Source organism: Miniopterus natalensis, chromosome 2 (genome assembly GCF_054644295.1).
Source record: "Miniopterus natalensis isolate mMinNat1 chromosome 2, mMinNat1.hap1, whole genome shotgun sequence".
Lineage (NCBI taxonomy): Eukaryota > Metazoa > Chordata > Mammalia > Chiroptera > Miniopteridae > Miniopterus > Miniopterus natalensis.
This window is the reverse complement of record NC_142082.1, coordinates 104698854-104724660: the sequence shown is the minus strand read 5'-3', so window position 1 is coordinate 104724660 and position 25807 is coordinate 104698854. Positions and strand designations below refer to the sequence as shown.

Below are 25807 nucleotides of genomic sequence, written 5' to 3'. Positions count from 1 at the left end.
GAGGGTGGGTACCCTGTCTTCGTTTCCTCCATAATGTCCCTCAGTACAGAATACATGGAAGGACTTTAGTCAAAGTTGAGAAGAGGAAACAGGAACGTCAAGGGGATGTTAGACTCAAAAGGAAAGCAGCACTTCATGGTGACTACAATTCCAAATGGTGCTTGGTTTTTTAGTTGAGCATTGGAGCAGCTTATTAACAGGACCACATTCACCAGAACTGCCCATTTTCTCCTTACTGGACCTTGACAAGCGACACTTGCAGGATGATGGAACTCTTTCCATCCATCACTGGCTCTGGATTTACCAGTGTTTAGTGACACCTTCAACTGCTTCATTCTAGGTATTTGTAAAGCGGTCATTCGTTCAAAGAACTAATTAGGACTCTTCTCTTAGGAGAAAAAATGGGGTCAAAATCCAGGAGTTCAAGGACAGTAACGTTAGACTGTCTAAATGGAAAACCAGGTCATGTCTATTTAATAATAACAATGCTATTGTTAATATTTATTGAGTACATACTATATGGAAGACATGGTTCTTAGTTTCTTATCTGCACTGTTCTATTTAATTCTCACATTCCCATGAGGAAGGTTATCTCACCACCACTGCCTTTCAGATGAGGAAACTGAGCCTTAGAGAGATCAGTGTCGTGCCCAAGATCACTAAGGTAGCAAGTCTGGATTCTCCGTGGGCTGGCCCGGAGCCTGCTCAGTAACCACGCTAGACCTCTTCCAGGAAGGGCAGTTGCCTCTCTTTGGGGGAGAATTGGTCAGAGGGGAGCCCTCCAAGTGAGATGAGCAGGACTGTTTTCATTTGATAAATCTCAAGATTAAAATGTAAAAGCAGTTTATAAACTGGTAATTTATCTGCACGTATCAGATGTTAAAACTATCCATAGTTTAGCCCTTCTTCTGCCTCTATACAAATTCCTTCAGCTGCTGGGTTCTTGGTGTGAACATTTCCCCTACAGTGAACTGGAGAGTTTCATTCTTATCGACGACCCTGTGCCTTCAGCTCTTAGAATCCCCCTGCCCCCATCCAGATGTCCCAAACTGTCTCAGCTACTGTGAGTCTGTGGGGCTAATCTATGGACAATGTTTGGATATTTAGGTCAGAATCTACCAGTTTTTTAAGCCCTCACTTTTAGAAAAACATCTAGATAACAAGCACAAAAGGAACACTGAGTAACACAGACAATAGAGGTAAAGTGCCTGTTGGGATAAAAGGTTATTAGCTTTGCCTCTCTGTCTTGTTCTGGGCTTCAAAGGCTCATCAGGATGGTTCCCCCTGAGAAATTTTCCATGCATCCCAAATAACCCCTTTGAAAGGGGCCAGAGAAGCCGGCTTGGGCAGAATGGACTGTCCCAAAACAGGGGTGCTTTCCTCTGACCACCAGCAGCAGCAGGAACAGCAGTGACACCTGAAGCTCTTCCTCCTGGTGCTGGGCTGGGAAACGGAACAACTGCCCTAAAAAAATGTGCCCCTGCAGGAAGGCCACAGAGAGCTAAGGAAATGGAGGAGGCTGGCTTCTCTTTGACTCTTTCTGACAGGATTTTTATTAGGCATTCTGGCTTGGAAGAGACCTCTAAGTGTGGCCGATGGCCTGGGAAGGCATGACCAGGCAGGGGGAACAAGTGTCTCCAATAAACAGAGCAGGAATCGTTACAAATTTCCATAGGTCCAAATATGTATTTTTTCTTTCTTTGTTTCAACCACAAATGCCAAGTCGGGATATGTTTTATTCAGGGGAGAAGGCAAGAGACCCCGCCCAGCAATCACAGACAAAACATGGTGAGCTCTCTCTCATTCCCACTAGCACTTGCCTCCAGGGCTGGCTGCAGACTCCCCAGCAGCTCAGTGACTCAAGCAATGGGGCACTCACCACTTCCCTTGGCAAGCTGGCCCAGGGCTCCTCATTCAAATGTTTTCCCAGCTGCTCAGCCACAGCTCCTTTCCTGGGGGTACTGCAGCTTCCCTTCTTGGGCCACAAGTTTTGACTCATCTTGGACGGAGATGGTGGGAGGTGGAGGGCTACGTGTGGGACATCAGCTAGGGTTGCTTCATTGGCCACCTGCTCTCCTCCTGGGTTCTCAGCTGGAGACCAAGCAAAGTTGTCCCTTCTTGTGCTCATTTTAGACCCCAAATGAGAAATCTGTCCCAACCCTACTCATGTAGACTGGGAACGGGTCTCAGTCATCGTTGTGTGCTTAGAGCACCATAAATGGGTGTATGAAGTGAATCCCCAAATTCTCCCAGGTTGCATTCCAGAAAGGTCGGGGCCTCCTGGATAAGACCTTTCCTTGACCTGCCACAAAGACCCTAAACCTCAGCACCCACACTTTATTCTGTGGAGAGGAACTGGGCCATATTTTTAATTTGACAAAGTGGATGGATTCAAAGCTTTTATGCCTCTTTTAAACCAGCTCTTCTCCCTGTCCCAGCTGTCCCCAGAGATAAAGCCTTGAACTAGCTCCCCTATGTGAAAGCAGCCCCCTCCCCCTATAGCAATTATAGACCATTCATTTAAGGTTGCTGGACCTGGTCTCATAAACCCCATTCACTATGAGGTGAGAAAGTCATAGTGCACCTCCGGCCCAAGCCAGCACAATTCCAAGGAAGCTTTTCCCTCTAATTAGTCTGGTATTTGCTAAAACAGCTCTTAGTTTCCTTATTGTAAAAACCAGAGGACAATAGGTCCTTATTGCCAACTCCATGTGGTGGGCTCCTGGTCCCCCTTTCCTTCATTGTCCCTGTGGCCCCTTTCCCCACTGAAAGGGGAAGGCTGCCCATTGTTTGGTTACTAATTAAGAAAAGGCAAAACCTAGGATTATTTCTATTGTGTGTGTTTTTCCTCACTGTACTGCATTCAAAGGCAGTTTCTGGAGCGGGGCAGCCTCCTACTTGCTCAGGGAAGAGATGGGTTTCAAAACGTAAAAGAAAAGGCAGTTGAGGGGAGGCCTCAAAAAGGTGCTGGCTGCTCCTAGTTGGCCCCTTACCAGAGTCTGGAACAGGGTCCAGGAGCTGGGGCTTAAGTGGCTGCATCCCATGGGACCTTGGCTAACTCCCTTTTGGGCAGGTTACCCAGGGGTGTTAGGAGGCAACCACTAACAGGACTTGGGAGTCTCAATAAAAGTATTTAAACTTCGACCTGAGCTGAGGCTAAAAACTGGAGTCTAATGATATTTTCAGGCCACTAACTCCCTTTATTCACGAGGGACTAATGGTGCCACTTTTCTGTGCCTTGGTTTCCCCATAAAAGTCAGGTGAATTCAACCCTAAAGTTGTCGCAGAAGTGATGAAAGCGCGCATTGGAAACATTTTTCTTGGGGTGCCCCCCACCCCGCCCCCATCAAATTTCCCAGTCCCAGAGATTTCTTGCTGGGTGCTGTGGAAAAGGGTGGTGGCCAGGAGAGGAATGATTGGGGTGGTAAAGCGGGAATAACAGATCACACTACTGCTTTGGGGGGATTCAAACGAGAATAAAGCGCGTGCAAGAGTTTGATGTAAATGTTAAGAGCTACTGATGTAAGTCCCCTCTCGGCGCCTCCGGGCAGGGGCGCTGGGCGCTGAGGGGACTGCTGGCCCGGGGAATTCGAGGGGTCCCCCCGGGGCACCAGGCCGAGCTCCGGGGCCAGGAGGCAGTGGGTGCGCGGGGCCGGGAGGGGCCGGGCGGCGGCTCCCCCTCCACACTCGAGCCCAGGCCCAGGCCGCTCCCCGAGAGCCGAGGGAGACGCTGCATCCGCCCGGGCGGCGGGGCAGGTGCGGAGGTCACGGTCCCAGAGCCGGGGAGGAGCCGCGGGAGGAGGGTCCCGGGCTCGCGGGTGGGAAGGAGTGAGCCAGGCCCGCGCCGCTGCCGGGGGCGGGGAGGAGGCGCGGGGGCGGGGCGGGGGCGGGGGCGCGGGCCGGGGATCCGCTCGCCCGGCGCCCGCCCTGCACTCCCAGCCGAGCCGCGGCCGCCGCCCGCCCGCCCGCCGCCGACTCGGCCGAAACTTCTCGGGGTCCCGCGCTCCAGAGACGAGCGCGCAGCCCAGCGACGACCGACGGCGGGGCCTCAGCGGGGCGCCCAGGGCCTGGGCCTCCCTCCGCGCGGCGCGGGCTCCGCACCCGACTTTCCCGCCGGCCGAGCGCGGGGTCCGGGGCGCGGAGCAGGGAGCCCCCCCGGCGCAGGAGCGAGCGCGGGCGCCCAGGGCCGGGCAGAGCGCGTCCCGCGGAGGCTGCGCCAGCACCCGGGGCCGGCGGACGCCGCGGCGGGACCCCCCGAGCGGAACGGGCGGGCCGCGGATGCAGAGTCCGGTGCGGCGGCCCGAGCGGCCCGTGCGCTGAGAGGAGCGGCCCCGGCCCCCGCGCCCCCGGGCCCCCGCTCGCCGCGGCGCCCGGCCAGCCCCGCGCGGCGGTCGCTGGAGGAGCCGGCGGCCGCGAGCCCGACGAGCGGCGGGACATGCAGGTAAGCGCCGGCTGCCCGCCACGGGAGAGGGGCGCTCGCGGGCCGCCGCCTCCCCGGCCCCCGGCCCCCGGCCTCGCCGCCCGGAGACGCCCCTCCTCGGCTCCCGCCTCCGAAACTTCCTAGAGCTCCCCGGTTCCCGCCCCCTCGGCGGCCGCGGGCCGGCTGAGTACGGGCGCCGCGGGCGCGCGTGGGGATGAGGGGTCCCGGGAGCGGGGCGCGGGGCCCGGCCCTCCGCCAGGCGACCCGGCGGAGCTGCCCGCGAGCCGGGGGCGCGGCGCCGGCCGAGCGCCGTCAGGTGGGGGCAGGGAGCGCGGAAAGGGAAGGGGACCCCCTGCCCCGGGCGGCGAACAAAGCTGGGGTCGCCCGCCGCCTCCGGCCCGTGCGGCGCGGGGCGCGGGCGCCTAGGGCCGGGTGTTCTCGCCTCTCCCGCTGCGTCGGCGCTCGTGGCTCTCGGCCCCCGAGGGTCGGGCGTCCGCGGAGGCGGCCGGGGAGGTGCCGCCCTCCGGCTGTGCTGGGACTCCGCGGGCCCGGCGGGACCCGGGCGAGAAGCGCGAGCCCCGCCGACCTCCCCGCTCGCTCTCGCTGGCGCGCCCGGGCCCAGCTGGAATGCGCCGCTTGAGGTCCGCGCCCGCATCAGCAGACGGGGCGAGGGCTGCATCTGGATTATTTTAGCCCCTGGAGCAGTGTTAGTTCGGTGCCTGAATTCCTGCGTGAGCCCGGAGCAGGTCCAGCCCCGAACGGTGGTCTGAGGTTTCCTTTTTCTTGCATTGCCCCCCCCTCCCGCCCCTTATGCTCATCTGGTCTTGCCCTGGAAGAAGGGGAAAGTGACCTGTTTGTCCATCTTCCTGTGGATCCTCATGCACTTCAGTCAGAGCCAGATTTCCTAGATATTTTCATCCTCAACTCGCTGTGAGAGGTCGCTCAGTTTGCTTGAAGCATGATTGGTTCTGTTTACAGAGAGGAAAGCTGAGGTTGCTCAGTCCTGGGGACGGGTTTCCAGCTCTGAATGGGGGCACTTGCTCTCCAACCACTTCCTCCCCCCCCCCCCCCATTCACTGCTTTTGCCACCTGGCCACGTTGGCACCAGCTTTCAGTTACTACCACCCTGGACAGAGAGTGTCAGCCTGGTACCTGCAGGAGAAAGGTTCAGGATCGTGTTACCAATCCCTGAACTGCTCTAGTCACCAAGAATGTGCCCATTTGACAGAGCTGTGATGGGTCATTTGTGCCCTGCCATCTGTGTGGGTGCAGAAACCGCTGGGTTAGTGGGGCAGGGTCACACTCCCTGCCACATGTCAGCATTCCACCCTTCCACATGGGAGGAAGCTTGGAGGGACCTCTTCTGTGGCTGGCCCGGAGCAGTGGGCAGACCCTCAGAAATCCTGAGGACCCTTTCCTGATGCCAGCTGCTCCTGCTGCTGTCTGATTTAGCTGTCTGATTTACCTGTGGGGCTTATGTATCAAAGGCCAGACTGCCAACCTCAGGTGTGGGTGAGTGGGTGTTGGCCCGAGTTTGTGCCCACGCACCTGTCCAGGCACACACACAAGTCCTGGCAGACACACCAACCAAAGAGAGGTGAAAGGCTGAGTGGTGGTTTTTCTCCATTTCAAAATAGTGTCTGTTGCTTCTGCGACACAAAAGGTCTGTGGTTATAAATAGGAAAAAGAAGCCAGTGTGTCTCCTCCCAAGGAAAGGCAGTGCCGAGAGACCTCTTTGCACAACTGAGAGAGGAGTGATGCAGCTGGGCTCTTCCTAGTGCTGCCAGGCCCAGGAGCACAGGGAGCGAGGCAGGCTTAAAGCCAGCTCTCCCCACTACAGGGCGCAGCTGGAGCTGACACCGGGGTAGGAGGGATTGGAGGAAAGGGTCTGAAGAGCAATATGTGGATAAATAGCTATGGGTAGCTCTGAGCAGCAGCTCCTTCTTTTCCTAAAGAAAATCAGACAGAGGGTGTGTGACACATTGGAGGTCTGCCTGCCGGGGGAGCAGGAGCCAGAGCTTGCTGGCCCTTTCCATCATGGGTTTCCTACTTTACCAGGTTCTGATTTCTTGTGTATTTGAGTATGAATATGTGCGGGAGAGGTGTGTGTGTGTAGGTGTTTGCTCAGGGTGTCTGAAACCAGTCCTCTCTTTTGTATGTTTGGTGGTTGTACTATCTCCAGGGGTGTCTTGTTGGCTTGAAACAACTCTTTCAAAAAAATTTTCTATCCCAAAAGTTTAAGTTAAAGGGATATTGCCAGATTGGTGGGAGCCAGATGCTATGAAATGAAAAAACCTGGGATTGACTTCACCTGTGTATTTCACCCTCCTCTTACTCTAGTCACAGCTGAAAGATTTTTTTTTGTTTGTTTGCGCTCTTTCAGGAGGGCAGAAGACCAGGCCAGTCTGTTCTTATTTTTACTTCTAGGGTAGTTCTGCTGGTTTCTGGATTGCCACGGCCTGGCATCTCTAGCAGGGGAGGAAATTTTTATGTGAAGTGATCGTTCTTGCCTTCTCTGAAATAAAAACCAGTGTGTCCACAAAAGCTTTCCTGTTGGCTATTCTGATTTTGTACTTCCTAGCGCCCTTTCAAACTGCCTGTCATTTATCTCCCTAATCTCAACAAGTCTTCAGACTCCAGCTTTGTTCCAGCCCCACACCTGAACGTAGTCCTCAGAGTTTCTCGTGGTGGTGGTGGTTTTTTCAGCTCCTTCAGGTTTCTCAAGATTCATAAGAACAATAGGTATAAAAATCCCCTAGTGAGGAGAGAATATTTGGGGCTCCCCACCCTCACTGAAGGGCATCCTTGGCTGGTTTTCTGTGGAGCATCTTCAGATTGTATTCAGGAGTCCAGAAAAATCCAGCAAAGGGCTTGGGAATAGATACGATGATAAAGAAGAAAAGACCTGATCGTTTTTCATCTGAGCGGCTTTTTAAGTAAAAATGACCACCTACTCATCTCTGAGGAGCAGCCTATTCACTCTCCCTGCCTGCACATTGATGGAGCCTGGAAAGCAGACCTGTTGCTTGATACAGTTCTGGTGTGACTTTCCCTTCAGCGAGAAGAGCAGGTGATTGTCCTGCTCCTACCAGGCCCTCTCCAGGGGAGGGGCAGCTCTGTTTACCTGGCTAAATTTAAACCTCCGCCCCCTCCATCCTAGTGGACCCACTAGCTGGCCATCTGGCCACTGGGCTGGCTCCTCCAGCAGCATTTCCTGACTTCTTCCCCCCTGTGGTTGCAGTTGGGCCTTTCTGTGCTGCATGAATCCTCTTCTAGACTTTCTAAAGTTGGTCTCTCTCCTCCCTGCTTCTCCACCCATGTGGCTTTTTTCCCAACTCTTTTTCCTCCTGGGTGATTTAGAGCCTGGTTGGTACTGGGGGGAAACTGTCCCCTGACCCCTCCAAACACCATGCACAAGGTTTCAGAAAACCTAGGCTCAGGCTGCCGCGATGAATGTAATCACTGCCCAGCCCAGCTAGCAGCTCTGGGGTCCCCTCTGGCGAGTCGAGGGCCGGCAGCAGTGCAGCCCTTAAGGGCACAGGGTGTTTTCTCAGAATTCCTTTTTGCACCCCCAAACCCCCAAAGAACTCAACCCTCCAGTATTTCCTATTCTTTGCATCACCATCTTTTCTTGAGGTTTTGCCAGGTAGGTTTATGAGGGGGGGAGGGGGCGCATTGTAGCTTCTCCTTGGGGTCTCAGTGGTCTCCTTTATAAAGTCAGGGCATTGCATTAGACTGCTAGAGTCCCCTTCCAGTTCTCACATTCTGTCGTTTTAAATAACTTTAGCTGGCTCAGTTTTGGAAATCCCTCTGCTGTGGACCAGGCCTGGGGGTGGGGAAACAGCCAATCAAAGGAGGTGCATTCCCGGTGGAGGGGTGGCTCCAGACCTACTGCTTTCACAGAGTTACTGTTTCACAAATCGTGGTCTTGCAGGCAGGGTTTGTGGTTGAGCTGGAGGCTCAGGTTGTGCTCCTGGCTTTGGACTCTGGCCTGGCAGGGGCCTCTGTGGTTAGCCAGCCTCCCGAGGATTACGGGAGGCTCTTTCTCCAGCTTTGGGTGACTTCAGGGCTGCTGCCCGAGTTGCTGGGGGGAGGCACCCAGGGCCTTAAATGGGTTTCTAGTCCTCTCTTCTCTGCAGCTTCCATGAGCCCAGAAATGCTAACCCTTCAAAGGTTAGTCTTGTCTGACTAATTGATAAAGGGTCAGGAGTAGATTTCCTGAGGTCTGGAAAATGATAGCTGGGCTTAAGTTAGAAAAGGCACTGGATTACAAGTTCTTAGTTTACCAACTTGAGCCCCCAAAGGTCACTTTCAAATGATCTGGAATGTTCAATCAGTAGATTTGCTCTGAGCCCTGCTGGCGGAGCAAAAATATGGTAACAAAGTTCTAACACTAGCCTAAGGTAACCCTGTCTGCTGCTGAGCCTTCCTCTGCCCCCAGAGAGGAGCCAGACTCTGAGGGGACAAGTGCAGAGCAGCACCACCCGTTTCTCTTCCCAGCAGATGCCCAGCGCTGATGGGAAGTTTCCATTGCTGTGGGAGCTTGGAGGACAGTTCAGCCCCTTGCTAAACTCATCTCTAACATTATATACCTTACCCACATTTGTCGAGAAGTTTCTCCTGGGAAAATCTGAGCAATGAATTACTAAATACTTCGTACAAATCTTGTTTGGGGTACAGGATCTGCAATCAAAGTAATCAAACCTTTAAAGAGATTTTTGTATATAAGTTTTGAACTAGAAAATGCCATGCTGCACTCAGAAGCAGGAGCTGGTGAGTGGGGGAGGGTTCTAGATGGTACTATCAGGACAGTCCAGGAGACAAGAGGCTATAGAAAGCTAAGACAACAGAGACTAGGGTTTAGAGTCAGATGCTTGGTGTGACTCCCAGGCCTCAGTAGCTAGTTGTATAACCTTAGCCAGGGTAGGTGACCTGACTCCTCAGTGCCTCAGTTTCCTCACTTGTAAAGTGGAAATAGTTACTTGACACTCTTCTCATATGATTGCTGTGAGGTAGGTGGTGGGAGGATTAGTGTATGTAAAGCACTCGACCATGTCCGGGACTTTTCTAGGCTATAGAAGCGTTAGCTATTACCGCACTATTGGTGAGGGTCCAGTGGCAGGGCAGTTAAATCCCCTTGGCGCCTGCCCCTGACTTGCTGCTTTAGGTGGAATAGTAACAGCGTATCCACTGCTCTGTCAGCATGTGCTGGCCCAACACCCACTGTCCAATCAGGCATAGATGTCATCTCGATCATTACATCGATGGGAATAGAGGCCCCCAGTTTATGGAATGACCAGGAGAGGACAAATGTTCAGGGTTGCCTGTCATGAAGGGAAAGAAAAAGTGGGACACTCCCTTTTCCCTTAAACACTTTTGCTCAGGCTGGGTCCTTGGCTGCTCTCAGGGGGACCTAGAACATTCCTCCATGCTGCCATTACTGGTAGGATGTTTTTCATCCGTATATGACCAGATCGAGAGATGGTGAAGGAACTGGAGTAGGAGCTCCAGAGGTGCATCATTCCCAGGGCCTTGCATCCCAGGCACAGTCCTCGGCCTTGCTAGACAGTCGTTCCAGACTACTGGCACCATCTAGAAGTTACTGGGACTCATCTCTTTGGTCCCACATTGCCCCAGCGTGAGTATCCAGTAAAGCCTTATTGAATATAATTTGAAAAGAACCAATAGGAAAAGACCTCCATTCTGCCTCATCTTTTCTTTTTTTTTTTGCCAATTCTACATTTATTTATTTTTTAAATCTTTATTATTGAAAGTATTACAGATGTCCCCTTCCCCCCCCAAAGTCCCCCCTCCACCTAGCTTCCATACCCCCCCCCCCAGGCCTACTATTGTCTCTGTCCATGGGTTATGCATATATGCATATAAATTCTTTGGTTAATCTCTCATCTCTCCCCCCCCTTCCCTCTGAGATCCCTCAGTCTGTTGCATGCTTCTATGTCTATGGACCTATTTGTTTGTCAGTTTATTTTGTTCATTAGATCCCACATATGAGTGAGATCACAGGACACTTGTCTTTCTCTGCCTGGCTTACTTTGCCTCCTCTTCGATGCCTGTTCTTCACTTGGCTTCCTGGACACCCCAGGGACTCCCCTGCTCTCCCCTCTCCCTCACTGGCAGCAGCTTTCCTGCTCCTTTCTCTCCTTTAGCTTCTTCACTTCTCTAATACACTTTGATGGCTGTAAATACCGTTTGCACTGTTACTAATCTCACATGTTCATCTCCTGCCTGCTCCTTTCCCTGACCATCTGATTGCTTAAACAGCACTTTCTCCAGGAGATCTGAAAGGCATCCCAGCCTGACCTTCTGACCTTTTCCCCTAAACCCGCTCTTTGCAGTGTTCTGTGTATCCTTCTAGTTGCTCATGCCATAAACCCCAAAGTCTGCCCTTCTCTACCTCCTTCCCTCCCTTCCTTCATTTCTCTTTCCCTCCCTCCCATTTCCCACATCCAGTCCATCCTTGAATCTTGCTAAGTCTACTTTCAGAAGATACTCAGAGCCCTGGCCACTCCTCCCTCGGTGCACCCCTCCCTCTCCTGGCTCATTCCACCAGCAGCTCCTCCTGAATTACTGTAACAGCTCCTAACTGGTCTCCCTGCTTCAGTCAGCCGTGGGATCCTGTTGAAATCTGTCAGGTTGGTTTTTCCCTCAGAGACCACCAGTGGCCTTCCTCCCAGCTCATGCAGGACCAAGCAGGTCCTCAGAGTGCTTACTGGCCTGGGAGATTGGGGGATCTGACCGCTGCTTCCCTCTGTGGCCCCCTCGGTTCTGTCCTTCGCTATAGCAGGTGGGTCTCTTGCTTGTCTGTGAGCCCCCCCCCACCCGCTTCTGCCTCGGCTCGGGTCTGCACCTGGCTGTTTCTCTGCCCTCTTCTCCTCCCCATGCCCCTTCCTCAGGCCTTTCCTCAAATGTCATCCCAGCGAGGCCTTCTGTGACTCCCCTATATAAATTGCAGCCCTCCCACCTGTTTCCGAGCCCCCTTCTCTGCTTTATTTTCTTTCATTGAACATACATATTTCTCATATTCTACTTGCTCCCTTGTCTGCTTCCTCTTACTAGAATATAAACACCACCAGGGCAGGGATTTTTGTCTGTTTTGTTCACTATTGTATCTGGAGCACATGGAGCAATGTCTGACACACAGCGGGTGAAGGAGTGGAATGAATGAATGACAGGCTCTGTGTGTCACCATGGGCAAGTCTAACGGTAGACGGGGTTCACCATCCTCAGGCCTGTAGCTCTCTGTCCTTCCCTTCCCCTCACCGGACTGCAGAGGTCGGGCACCTGGTGAGAACGTATGGCCCATTGCATACTTGACTTATTTTAACTGTTGAAATTAAGACATGTTCACTGAAAATCATTAAATCTTTTCCATTTTTTTCAATTCATATTGAGATAACCATTGACAATGTTCAGTGTGCTCCTTTTTGGTCTTTTCTACACATCTGTGTATAAGCATATATGCGTTTTCAAACGTGTACAGGTATGTTTCTTACATGCTTGCCTCCGTTCTGGGTGGAAGTGAAGATGGTCATCCTCAGTGCCTGTCGGGGCCTGGCGTATAGCAGGTGCATGGAATTGTAGATGAAAGGAGTGAATGGACAGTGGTAAGTAGATGTAGTCTAGGCAGGGCCAGTCCCTCTGGTTTCTTTACCTTTTTGGTTCATGAGCTGCATGGTGAGTTTAACGTCTTTACCACTTTTGTTTCCTTATGGTTCTGAGACTGTTTCTAAACCTCAGCATTAATGATTACTTTGGACCCGATAATTCTTTGTCCTGTACGTGTAGCCGAATCCCTGACCTCTCTACCCACTAGATACCAGTAGCTCCTGTCTCCCGGTGATGACAGCCAGCAAGTCACTAGACATTGCCATATGTCCCGCAGGGGGCCAGCTTGCCCCTGGTTGAGGGTCACTGTTCAGAAGTGTTTCTATTTTATTCTGACAATCTTTCCTTATTTCCATTTCTCCTAAGTCCTTTGGAATTACTGTCCATTTCTCATCCTGTGTCTGTGCTGCTCTATGAGCGTGAGCCCTTACACATCAGCTGTGCATTTTGGCCCCAGCTTTCCCACGAGCTGTTTGTCCCTGGTCCACTCCCCATAGGACACCTGTCACCCTGTTCCCCAATGAATCAAGGGTCATGCTGCTGCTCTGGATCCCCCTCCTGCTCAGAATGCTCAAGTGACCCCTCATTTCCCTACTGAATTCATGTAGTATCTTTACTCTGGTGTTCAATATCCTTCCAAATCTTAACCAACCTTTCCAGACTCCTCTCCTCCTGCCTCCCTATATTGCTACCAAACCAGAAGTCCTGCTTCTTAGTGTTGGCTCATGCATGTGCTCCTCTCAGAATCCCTTCCCCTTCCCCTCTCCCTGTTCATACCTACCTGTTCTTCGAGGTACAGCCGAGATGCCACATCCCTGATCACCTCTGTCAGAATGATGTCTCTGTGGCTGGGCGTTGGCTCCCTGATGGGCTGTCCCAGCTCCTAGGACACACATTGTGATGGCCGCTTGCACATTCAGTCTTACGTGGTAGTTCATGTCTGATCTCATGACTAGCTATGTGGCTGGTTAAGCCATCTTCTCAGGTAGATCTTAGGTGAGCCCCTACACGCAGCTAGGACTGTACCAGGGAACCCCTCAGGGCAGTGAACAGCCATCCTGCTGATTAAATGGGTTCCTAAATTGAGTGAGGTGTCCTGTAGCTAAAGGGGTTTTGTCATTTACCTTGAAATTTACATTCGGCATCAGCCCTCCAGACTTCAGTTTAGTCTAGCAATGAGTTTCAAGCTTTTAAAAGCCTTTGCCCACTGCGCTTTTTTTCCCTGCCCAGTAGAAAGCACATGGCCTTGAGGGGCAAAGGGACCTGGTTTGAATCTTGACTCGGCCATGCACAACCTATGGCTGTTTAGCTTTTGTGAGCTCCCAGTTCTTCATCTTTTAAACAGAAAAATAATGTCCGATTCTTAAGGTTATTATGAGAATTCAGTGTGATAATTTATTTGAATCAGAGACATTCCTGCACATAGTGTGTCCTTAGTCACTGCTCGCTCCCTTCGTAACTCTTCACTGAAAACAATGAGAGTGTCAAGAAATTGTCACCTTGATGCTCCAGATACCAAACTGCTCAGAGTTTGGTTCGAAAGAACTGAGTGTTGTATAATTTGGTTTGTTTGAGGAGACAAAGGCATCCCAGAAACTCGCTGATACAACTGCTGCTTTTACTAAAGAGCTGTGGAAAACTCTGCATGTTCTGGCTCTTGGAATTTTCCTTGAGGGGCCCAACAGGAGAGGTGAGTTCCTGGAAGGTAGAGTGATGCTTAATCATCTTCTTTCCTTCCTCCCACTCACACCCAGCAGTCAGCATTGTTACTATTCAGTAATATTGATAAATTAATGAGCTAGTTGCTTCTAAGAAGGTTATAATCCCCACTTGGAGAAAGCCGGTCTTGAATTACCATAGTTCATCAATACTAAGACACATTTTAACATACCTGAGATCAGGATGCATCTTAAAATCAATGTGTCGTTGTCTAATTGGGAGTACTTTCCTTTCTTAGGTACAAAATAATGCTGCGTTTTAGAACCGGTAGCATATTAAGTTTGATGCAATAAGGTAATGCCATTGATCACTGTTTACTAAGATGACCTGCTGTCATTTCCTGGTGTCTGCCTTAGTGTTCCCTTGGAAATGTACTTCTGTTGTTTTGCAAAATAGAGTATTTAGAGTGGCACCTTCATGTTGAACACCTACTGACTAAGAGTTAAAACTGAGATAGGAAATTCTAGGCAAAGACCAGATGTCTCATGAACGCTGGACCCCAGTACTTGAGGATGCCCAGCCTCCCTGCGGTCACCTGGGAAATAGAAGTCTAGGATTACTGTCCCTGTTCCCAGGGATCTTGGGCAAAGCATACCCTGGGCAAGTCTCCCTTTCCTCATTTGTAAATGGGTTTGCCGTATAGCCACCTCCCGCTCGCCCTTGCCTGCCTCACAGCGTTGTTGCAGGACTAAGCAAGACAGTATTATGAAAGTGGTTTATAACCAATGTAAGGCACTCTTTCTACTTGTAGGATGTGGAGAGTGGACACTGACCCAGAGACTTTCCAAATCCACTGACAAAACACAGCCCCAGGTGACTCAACAGTGATTCATACCTGGCACTTGTCTTATTTCTCTCTTTCTAGGAGAGAGTGGGAAAACTTTTAGAAGCTTATATGGTGAAGTGAAATACTATCAAAAAGTATCCAAAAAAAGTTATATCCTATAACTGGAGTGTGAGCTTTTTTTTTTTTTTCCCCCCCTTCTGTTTTATAGTTTCCTGTTTTACTGCCTTGGCATTGGAACAGATAAAAATATCAATAATGTTAACACAAATATCTTTATCATGATGGAATAAATCTCGTACCTTATGTACGGTGCTTAAGAAATCAAGTTCTGCCACCTAGTTGGTGCTGGCTCAGCCCTGGCCCCAAAACTCAACAGCAGTGTGACCACCACACAGAAGTGACCTTGAGCAAGTTACCCAAACTCTCTTGACCTCAGTTTCCTCATCTGTTAAAATCCTTTAGGGGCCATCATGAGAATTAAATGAAATGCATGAAAGCACTTAGCAGGGCCTTAAACATAGAAAGCACCCAGGAGATGTTAATTATGCTTCTAAACAACCACCAAAAAAAATACTATTGTGCAGTTTCAGAGACTAGTTCTGCTGACATAAGCAAAAGCTTGGTTATGTCTGGAAAGAAGGGACAGAGTTGGTGTTATTTTCATATTTAAGCATGGTATTAATAAACTACACAAACATGTCAGTTCAACAGTAATCTGACCTCAGAAACATTGCATTTTCAAATACATAGTTTGTTACGCTGTAACCAAATCAGGAGGATCCTGGTCAAAACCTTACCAGGCAGCTTTAAATATTTCCTTTCAAGTGAGATTGTTGCAGTGCACTGTCAACCATCCCCTGTGCTGAGGAAGAGTCCTAAGTGGCATCTCACTTTCATGCTTAAAAGCCTGGGAAGCCTGCTTCTGAAAAAATATTTCATGAACTTGCTTCCACAATCTGTTTGCATTTGAGGGTCAGGGAAAGTCTTAGCACTGTCAAAACTTGCAGACTTCTTCAGTTCTGCCCTGCTTCTTAGAAGCATGCTGCTCTGTACTGCCACAGCTGAACGGTGACATGCTACTTACTTTTCCTTTTTAATCAACTTTATTGAAGTATAATTTATATACAATAAAATTATAAGTGTATAGTACAATAAATTTGGATAAATATATACACCCATGCACCCACCACCCCAATCAAGATATTTCTTCCTCCCTGATCCCCTTACAGTTTCTACATGCCAGTCTCCCACACCCAACTCAGGCGACTGCTGATCTGATTTATGTGAGTCTAGATTAGTTTCACCTGTCTAGAATTTTACATAAGTAGAATTATACCAGAATTCATTCATTCATTCTTTCTTTCTTTCTTCCTTCCCTCCCTTCCCTTCCCTTCCCTTCCCTTCCCTTCCCTTCCCTTCCCTTCCCTTCCCTTCCCTTCCCTTCCCTTCCCTTCCCTTCCCTTCCCTTCCCTTCCCTTCCCTTCCCTTCCCTTCCCTTCCCTTCCCTCCCCTCCCCTCCCCTCCCCTCCCCTCCCCTCCCCTCCCCTCCCCTCCCCTCCCCTCCCCTCCCCTCCCCTCCCCTCCCCTCCCCTCCCCTCCCCTCCCCTCCCCTCCCCTCCCCTCCCCTCCCCTCCCCCCTCCCCCCTCCCCCCCTCCCCCCCTCCCTTCCTCCCTTCCTCCCTTCCTCCCTTCCTCCCTTCCTCCCTTCCTTCCTTCCTTCCTTCCTTCCTTCCTCCTTTTCTTCGTTGTCCAGCTTCTTTGGCTCAGCATAATATCTGTTAGATTTTCCCATATTTTTGAGGTATTAGTAGTTCATTTCTTTTTATTGTTGAGTAGTATTACATTGAATGAATATGCTAAAGTTTATTCACCTTTTTAAAGAAATAAATGTTTTTATTGATTTTAGAGAGAGAAGAAGGGGGGGGAGAGAGAAACATCAGTGTGAGAGAGAAACATCAATCGGTTGCCTCCTGTACACACCCTGACTGGGGATTGAACCCACAGCCCGGGCATGTGCCCTGACCGGGAAACGAACCTGGGTCCCTTTGGTGCACAGAATGATGCTCAACCAACCGGGCGACACTTGCCAGGGCAGTTTATTCACTTTCAATGGACATTTGAATTATTACAAAGTTTGGTTAATATGACAGTCTCTGTTTTTATAATTGGGATGTTTAGTCTATTTACATTTAGTACCGCCTTTTAACTTTTTATTTTGAAATCATTTTAGACTTACAAAAATGTTGCAAAAATAGTTCAGAGAATTCCTGTAGGTATACCCTTCACTTAGCTTCCCCTATGTTAATGTTAACATGTTACAACAGAAAGTTAACATTAAGTAATTAAGTAATTTACAGATTTTATTCCAATTAATTCACCAGTTTTTCCTCATGTCTTTTTTGGGCCCCAAATCCAATCCAATATCTCACTCACATTAAATTTAGTTGTCATGTCTTCTTACTATTCTCCAATCGTGACACTTCCTGTTTTTCTTTTGTTTTTTATGACCTTGACACTTTTGATGTGAACATTTATGGAATGCTCCTTCCTCAGTTTGGGTTGTCTGATGCTTTCTCATGATTAGATTGTGGTTATGCATTTCTGGCAGGAATACTACAGAAGTGATGTTGTGTCTTTCTCAATGCGTCATGTTAGGGGGACATGATGTCAGTGTTTCCTACTTGGTGATGTTAAGTTTTGATCAGTTAATGTAATTTTTATATTGTTTGGTTAAAGAATACCATGTTGCTGTTTGTTTTCCATTCATCCCTTCCCCTGCCTTTGTTGTTATTGCTCTAGGGCTAACTATATGCATTCTTAATTAACCAGGATCTTAGAATCTCTTTTTTTATTGATTTTTTTTAGGGAGAGAGGAAGGGAGAGGGAAAGAGAGAAACATCAATGTGAGAGAGCAACATCAATCGGCTGCTTCCTACATGCCCCCTCCTGGGGATTGAGCTCGAAACCCGGGCATGTGCCCTGATCGGGAATTGAACCCGGATCTCCTGGTTCATAGGTTGATGCTCAACTCCTGAGCCATGCCCAGCCGGGCTGTTTTCATTTTTCTTAGGCAGATACTAAGGAGTGGGATTGCTGGGTCATTTGGGAACTCTGTGTTTAACCTTTTGAGGAACTGGAAGACTGTTTTTCAAAGTGGCTATACCATTTTACATTCCACCTACATACCAGCAGTGTATGAGGGTCCCAGTTTCTCCATATCATTGACAACACTTGTTATTATCCGTCTTTTTAATTATAGCCATCGTAGTGGATATTGCTATGGACTGAAGTACCTTCCCCCCAGATTCAGATGTTGAAGCCGAACTCCAAATGTAGTGGTATTTAGAGATGGGACCTTTTGGAGGTAATTAGGGTTAAATGAGATCATAAGGGTGGAGCCCTCATAACAGGATTAATGCTGTTATAAGAAAGAAGAGCCTGTTTGCTCTCTCCGTCTGCCATGTGAGGACACAGTGAGAAGGTAGCTATTTGCAAAATAGGTAGAGAGCCTTCAGCAGAACTCAACCATGCTTGCACATTGATCTTGGACTTCTAACCTCTAGAACTGTGAAAATAAATTTCTGTTGTTTAAGCTACCAGCCTCTGCTATTTCATTATGACAGCCTGAGCAAGGCCGAGACAGGAATAAGAAGTGGCATTTCATTGTGGTTTTGATTTGCATTTTCCTAATGTCTAATGATATTGAACATCTTTTTATGTGCTTATTGGCCATTTTTATATCTTTTTTGCTGAAATGTCTATTCAAATCCTTTGCCTATTTAAAAAATTGGATTGTCTTTTGAGTTCTAAGAATTGTTAATATATTGTAGCTTATCATATATATATAATTTGCAAATACTTACCTGTTTTGTGGGTTACTTACTTTTATTTTTATTTTTTAATACAGTTTTATTGATTCCAGAGAGAGGAAGGGAGAGGGAGAGAGATAGACGCATCAATGATGAGAGAGTCATTTATCAGCTGCCTCCTACACACCCCCTATTGGGGATCGAGCCCCAAACCAGGGCATGTGCCCTGACCAGGAATCAAACCGTGATCTCCTGGTTCATGGGTCAACTCTCAACCACTGAACCACGCTAGCTGGGCTGGGTTACTTACTTTTAGATGCGTTGTTTGTGCCACTAAAGATGAAAGTTTGAAACATGGTGACTAGCTAGTGCAGGTCTCTGAGGCATCCTGCGTTACTTATCAATAGAGGAAGTGACCTGAACATCTTTAGAAAATCCAGTCAAACCATGATAAATTGACAGACCATAAATCTTCACATATTTGGAGTATTTAATGTGATTTTCTTGTATAATAAGTAGGAAATCTTATAATCATCACTAATTGATGGGGCTCCAGGAGCTCAGAAGCCTGTCCCTTTGGGACGGATGACTTGTGCATCAAAGCCCGTCTGGCAGCGGGCTTGTTGAAGGGGAGCATTGGCTGAGTGAGGCACCCAGCTCACTCAGGGATCTTAGGGATGTTCAGATGCCACAGTAACTTGGATTTATGCCCATTGTGTCTTTGTACAATTTTAGAAACTTAGGGGTGAGAGAAAGCGCTCTGAAAATAAAAGTAAACTTTTTGGAATGGAAACTTGTATCTGCTGTGACAACTCTTCTCTCCCTTCTCCCAAGACACTGCAGGGTGTCTGTCTTTTAAATAAATATGTATTGAAATTAATTTAGTTTTGTATTTAATGATACTGCTTAAGATCATTGGAGCTAGTTAGAGATAACACAAAATTCTGACAACATTATCATCTTGTTAAATGTTGTGGCAAGTATTTCTAGGAATTGTGTTTCAGTGGCATGCCTGACTTTGGTGGTGAGTCAGGTTTCCCATGCTAGGCTGTTCTTTTTTTTAAAAAAAATATATATATCTTTATTGATTTCACAGAGCGGAAGGGAGAGAAAGAGAGTTGAAACATCAATGATGAGAGGGTTGTCATTCATCGGCTGCCTCCTGCACGCCCCCTGCTGGGGATCAAGCCCGCAACCCGGGCATGTGCCCTGACCGGGAATCGAACCTCAATCTCCTGGATCCTAGGTCGATGCTCAACCACTGAGCCACGCCTGACTGGGCGAGCCAGGCTGTTCTTTCCCTCAGCCAGCAATCATGTAGTTCATGGGAACCATTTCACAAGAGCAGGTGATAATATGGTAATTCTTTGCATGTGTGTGTGACCTCAGGCAAATCGCTTCATTCTGCCATTTGCCCGTCCGTGTGGTGGTAAGAATGCTTTGAGGTGTTGGATGAAAGATGAGGCAGATGAGTCCTGACTTGGAGAGATCTGGACCTGAGGACTTACTCTTTGTGAGTTTCTTTAGGAGCTGATGTGGGCTCTCCTGCTTCAGTGAGGTGTGGTGGGGACCAAGGGAAGTCGTAGATGTGAAAGACCTTGAAATTGCACTTGTTTCCACAAATGTGAAGGATAGTCAGAGGTGCTGTTAGGGTGGAGTTTTGCCGCCTTGTGGCGCGTTGCCCACGCCCGAATGGGCAGTAAGAGAACCGGGAGGCCTGGGACAAGGAATGTGGGAACTTTACACTTGGGGTTCTGCTCGGTCTCCAAACTGATGGACTGTGTGGCCCCAGATCGTCTCTGTACAGTCCTGTTTACTAAGCTTTCTTCTTACATGTAACTTCCACTGGATGACTTCTGCCGTCTTGGGAGATGTGTGAGTCCTGTGTTCTTAACTTGCTGTCGTTTCGGAACTGCGGGGGCTCGTCGGCAGGCAGCGTGGCAGATCCATTGAGTCCTCATGGAGTTTCTCCTTGGCCATTTCCCTGGGGACACATTTTCTGTCAGCCACCCCATAGTAAACACACGCACATACCTCAGGTTCAGGATTTAGGAGGGTACGTGAGGTGAAGTGAATTAAATGAATTCCTGTGGAGAGATGTTTCCCTCCAACACACTCTGTACTTTCTCCAGAGGAGAAATAAAAACCCCTTTCAGGACAGATAACTGGGAAGTGTGGCCCACACCTAGGCCATAGCTAAGTGTGTAGGATTGGGATCTTACCGTGCAGAAGTCCCACCGGGTACCCTGAAACAGCCGGAGCCAGTTCACGCGTCGCCCTGCCAGGGCCCCCACTGCGGAGGTGCGTGTGTGCCGAGGGCTGTGAAGGAAGCCTGTGTTCCCACAGGCTGAGGTGGCTTCCCCAGTCGCCTGCGCAGGGGCCCAGGCTGCCACCGCAGTCAGACGCAGACGTTGGCTCTGAAGCAGCGACAGTGAGGTGCTGGCTGTCCCTGGAGCCCTGCACCTGCCTTTGCCTGTGGGGTAGCTGGCTTCAGCACATCTGCGATTGACCCCATGCGGTTCATGCTGCCTTAGTCTGCAGGGAAGGTGTGTGTGCTTAGGCGGCTGAGGGCGTGTCCTGGCAGGAGAGTGCACGCTGGCACTCCAGGAGGAGCAGGGCACTCCGTTCAGGTTTTGCAAAGGCTGAACAGCTTGGGGTGGCTTGTAAGCCTAAGACTTCCCAGGGCACTGAGGGCTAGAAGGACACACCACCTGGGTAATTCTTGGCCACCTCTGTCCAGGCTGTACAATCAGCCACCTTTTATTCTTTCTATTTCCTTTGGTACCCTTTCCCTGCCACTCTCTTCAGTGTGGCAAGCGCAGAGTTAGCCACTAAAAATGCCAGCGACACTGCAGTGAGAGGGGCTCTTTGGTAGAAACTATTTAATTTGAGAACTATTTATTCTGTTTATTTTGTGGGGAGATGCTGCGTTAGGTTCTGCTGCATACACACAGGACTAAGACACAGTTCTTGCCTGAAAGGAGTTTATGTTCTATAGGAGATATAAAAAGAAAGGCTACACGAATTACTATATTACGAGGCAGAACCATTTATTAGCTCTGAGACCTTGGGAAAGTCACTGAAGTTCTCTGGCTTCAACTTCCTCCTCTCTAAATGGGGTTATGAGAGTTCGCCTTGAACAGTTATTGTGAGGTTATTTAAGAATGAAATAAAAATATTTTACTTTCAATTTGTGTGTATCTTTTCAAATGGCTACTAAGTTGTTGGAACATAAATACTTATTAAGTAGTTTGGACTTAACTACTTACTAAGTGGAAGTATTAGGTATTTTTTTTGGCCTAGGGACTCCATGAAAAAATTACTGAGATGTTAAGCTTGACATGAACCAAGAGTTCTTTGACTCAGAAATGCCTTTGGTTTTATGCTATACTTTTATTTCCTATAAGTAAAGGAAGAAAAACACTGCCAATTACTTATGATACAATGCCTTTAAGATAGTCTGGTGAAACGTGAATTTATTCCAGCCTCTCTCTGCAATTTCTTTCATCTGTTCGGAGGGACTTGCCATTTCTCTTGCTTCCAGTTTCAATTGTTTGTCCTGGGATAAGCATATTTTAGCGAGAAGTGACCCAACTTCATTAGCCTCTAAGTATCTTTTCTTTGCAATAAAATACGGAATTTTGGTCAATCCTCTGATGACATTTTACTTACTGATGTAAAATTCATACTCTGTTTCCATGCCTTTCTGTGTACCAAAAACTTTGTGTTTCAATGCTGAATCATGGTGTCATCTTCTTGAAAACCTTTAAAATGGCAATTAAACTTGGTGTGTGTACTACGAGCAATGTACATTACTCAACTGAAGTGACAATAATACGAGCAGCTCTGACCAAGCTCTTGCCGTTCAGACACAATGATTATGTCAGGACTGCATAATTGCATCGTTGGAATCTGTCTGGCAGATAGCATTGGAGTTTGCATTCAGATTTCAGAGTTGTTAACTGATCAAATGTATGCTTGAGTGTCAACTTCAGTTGCCTGATGGTGGCCTCCTAGAGCTGTGTATTTTGTTAAGAATTGTGAGGCTGAGTCTGGGTTCAGCAGGATAGTGCTGGAATCTATTTTTGTGTCTCATATATATATATATATATATTTATTTTAATCCTCACCCGAGGATATTTTTCCATTGCTTTTTAGAGAGACTGGAAAGGAGAGAGAGAGGGAGGGAGAGAAACATTGATGTGAGAGACATCAGTTGGTTGCCTCCTGCACATGCCCCAACTGGGGTTGAGCCTGAAACCGAGGTACGTGCCCTTGGCTGGAATCTAACCCAAGACCCTTCAGTCCTCGGGCCATCGTTCTAACCACTGAGCCAGACCAGCTAGGGTGATTTTTGTGTCATTTAACTGACATCTAGTAAGGTGCGGGGGAGGGGGACCTGTGTGTGAGGATTGCCCTCCCAGGATTAGCGTATGGAGGACACTTAGAAGGCCACTGTGTAGGGGTCAGAGTGGTGCAGTGAGACCCCGCAGAGTGCCACAGATGGAAGAGACAGCAGAGGCAGATTTCCTAAGACTTGCCACCTAAGTGGGCATGGGGAGGTGGCTGCTGCTTTTAAGTCTGGGAGACCAGACCGTGGTGGTGGCACTCATGCGAGTAGCTAAGTTCGGGGCTGGATCGAAAGGGAAGTGGACGGATTCATTTTTGGACATGTTAAATTGGAGGGTGCCGGGCTGACCGGGAAGTCATAAATGTGGCGCTGGCCCGCCTTTCAGGAAGCTGGCGGTGAGGAGTAGGAATCGGCGGGTGGCAGAGTCAGGAAGCCTTGAAGGTGGGGGGGAAGTGGCATAGGACGCTTGCGAGAGGAGTGTGACTGGTGAGCAGGGAAGGGGAGGGATGGAGAGCAGAGGGTAGGTGGCAGATAACCCGCTCCTGCTGCTCAGTCTGTCGCAGGGTGAGGCATTCATTAGCCCTCCGCTTTCCTTCCTGGTCACCCCAAGGTTATCTGATTTTTCCTCTCCTCCTTCCTGTGGTTCTGCTCTGCTTTCTCACTAGACTCTCCTTACTTGTGCTTTGTCCACAGTCAAGATCCTTCCCTCCGTCGTGGCCCCTGAGGACACAGTTTTCTTTCTCTTTGAGGAGAGGCTGGTCTCAGGGCCTTCTGACCCCCACCTCAGCCTTTCTTGGTGCCTGGGGGATTTCTGTGAAACTGCCTCATCCCTTCCAAACTTTCCTACCTTACTTTCTTCCGATCGAGGTTTTCCTGGCATTATTTTTCAACCCCCTTTTCCCCTCTCAGGACCTTTTCTTTTTCCTGCTCTCTGTATTATTTCTCCTCTCACTTCCGGCCCCCGGGCCTCCCTCTTGACCCCTTGTCGTCGTCATCACTCCTTTTCCTAAAAGTCGCGTCCCACTTCCAGTTTCATCATCTCCTTAGAATAAATGTTGGGATACATGAAACCCAATTACATTTTGATTACTCCGGTTCCAGCTCGGTGACTTATTTTCAATCCATAGAGCCATGAATTGTAATGGCTGAAAGGTAGGCTGGAAGTCATCTAGTCCAGCACTTTCCAACATGTGTTCCTCCCCAGAGGTTAATAGGTATTTGGTGAAAAAAAACGATTGAGTGATCAAATAAGTTTGAGAAATGCTGGTTTCAACCAAATTAAACACTTCTTTTTAAAAAAACCCCATGGAACTTTAATATGTTTCACATGCAACATAAATCCCTCAGGAGAGGGAGTGTTCCCCATACTTATTGGACTCGGAACCCTTTGTCAGAGCAAGTCACTGAGCTGATCCCTAGTCCTGTTCAGGAGATGAGCGAACTCGCAGGTCTGAGAATCCAGCGTCACAGGAGTGATTCATTGTAACTAGACTCCGGTGGCTGCATGGTGGCTTTCATGGCCCATTGTGACAAGGCTACTCTACATGATGTTATGAACCTTTACAGTGCGTTCAGCACTGATTTTAGCTGTGCTGTGAGCTGATGCCTAGGGAAATCTGTTCTGAACTTTCCCAACTGAAAATAAGTAGATACAGAATCTGGTGAGCTCATGGCCAGTGCAGGACCCTTTTACGGGGGACACCTGAGAGCACACTATGGCCCTCCTGAGTGTGGCGTTCCAAGCCCTTCCTGCCCAGATTACCTGGCATGGGTCTTGGCACATGCTCACCCTACCATTTGCAGTGTCCTTTGCCCCTTGGGAGCCTGTGGGACAACCACCTTTGCTGAGATTCACTCAGAACTACCCTCTTGCCCGGCCGGGCGTGGCTCAGCGGTTAAGCATCAACCTAGGATCCAGGCGATCAGGGTTCGATTCCCGGTCAGGGCACATGCCCGGGTTGTGGGCTGCAGCCGATCAATGACTCTCTCATCATTGATGTTTCTATCTCTCTCTCTCTCTCTCTCTCTCCTTTCCTCTCTCTGAAATCAATAAAGATATATTAAAAAACAAAACAAAAAAAAGAACTACCCTCTCTTCCCACCTGCCTGACCTCCCTGGGCAAGGCTGCTTTCTTCTCGATGCTCTAACATACAGCCTAGTACCTTTCCTCGACTCTTGGTTTCAGTTGTCCCCTCAACAGACTCAGGTCCTTGGGAGCAGAGGCCCCCTCCCACTCATTACTGTGCCGTGGCCGCAGTGTGTGACCCGGAGCCGGTCTTGGTGAGTTGGGTGAGTGAGTGAGTGAGTGAGTGAGTGAGTGAGTGAGTGACCCTCTCCTGGTGAGACCAGCTGGTCGGGAAGCTGCAGGGAAGCCTCAGGGTGGGAAGTCCATGCACACCTTTCAGCAAGAAAAGGCTTTGAGGAAACACGGAGGAACCCATCAGACTGACAAGCAAGGGAGGGAAAAACTCTTCCAGGTGCAGGTAGAGTGGAAAAGGAAGACATTAAAGATGTGACAAGGAAGAAAGGAACAAAGAAGGCAGAAGAAATTATTATCCTGGGCAGAGTGGGGAAGTGAGGAGGGCAGAGGAGTAAAGGAGCTCTGGGATCTGGCAAAAGAGGGGCTAGAAGGCTTTGAAGGGGCGATGTGGGGAGGGGGAGGGGGTGGGAGGCCTTGCCGGCTGGGGAGTCTCGGTGCCCATATGGCCTCCAGCTGCTGGGTGGTTCTCTGGCCAGCCCCTTACCCAGATGTTCGCTTAGTGCCCAGGCCAGGCTCTGGCTGGCTCTCAAACATTTCAGTAATGGAAACCATCTCAGAGGAGGCTGTATTTTCAGCCAGGGACTCTGGCTGTAGTAGGCGATGACTCTCATCATCCAGATGGTGACTGGAGTGACAGCGAGGCTCATATGGCCAAGGAGAACTGAGTTCTAATCCTGACTTCCCTCCTGACAGGCTGCCAGATGCTGGAAAAGTCACCAGAGCCTCCCTTCTAGGTCACGTTGTGCCAAGGGAGAATGGTAAATACCTATACAAGGGGTTGAACTTTAAAAAATGAATATAGGACATATTCCAGCTAAAAACAGCATGTGGAAA

General features: G+C 49.2%; 1 protein-coding gene across 1 annotated transcript in view; it reads left to right on the top strand.

Moving 5' to 3' along the window:
* The first annotated feature begins 4382 nt into the window (after nucleotides 1–4382).
* Nucleotides 4383–25807, top strand: part of WNT5B (Wnt family member 5B) — a 118338-nt gene continuing 96913 nt past the window's right edge. The window contains exon 1 of the mRNA XM_087814457.1: nucleotides 4383–4441. Coding sequence (XP_087670583.1) covers nucleotides 4436–4441 — 6 coding nt within the window. The 5' untranslated portion in view covers nucleotides 4383–4435. The remainder of the gene's footprint in view (nucleotides 4442–25807) is intronic.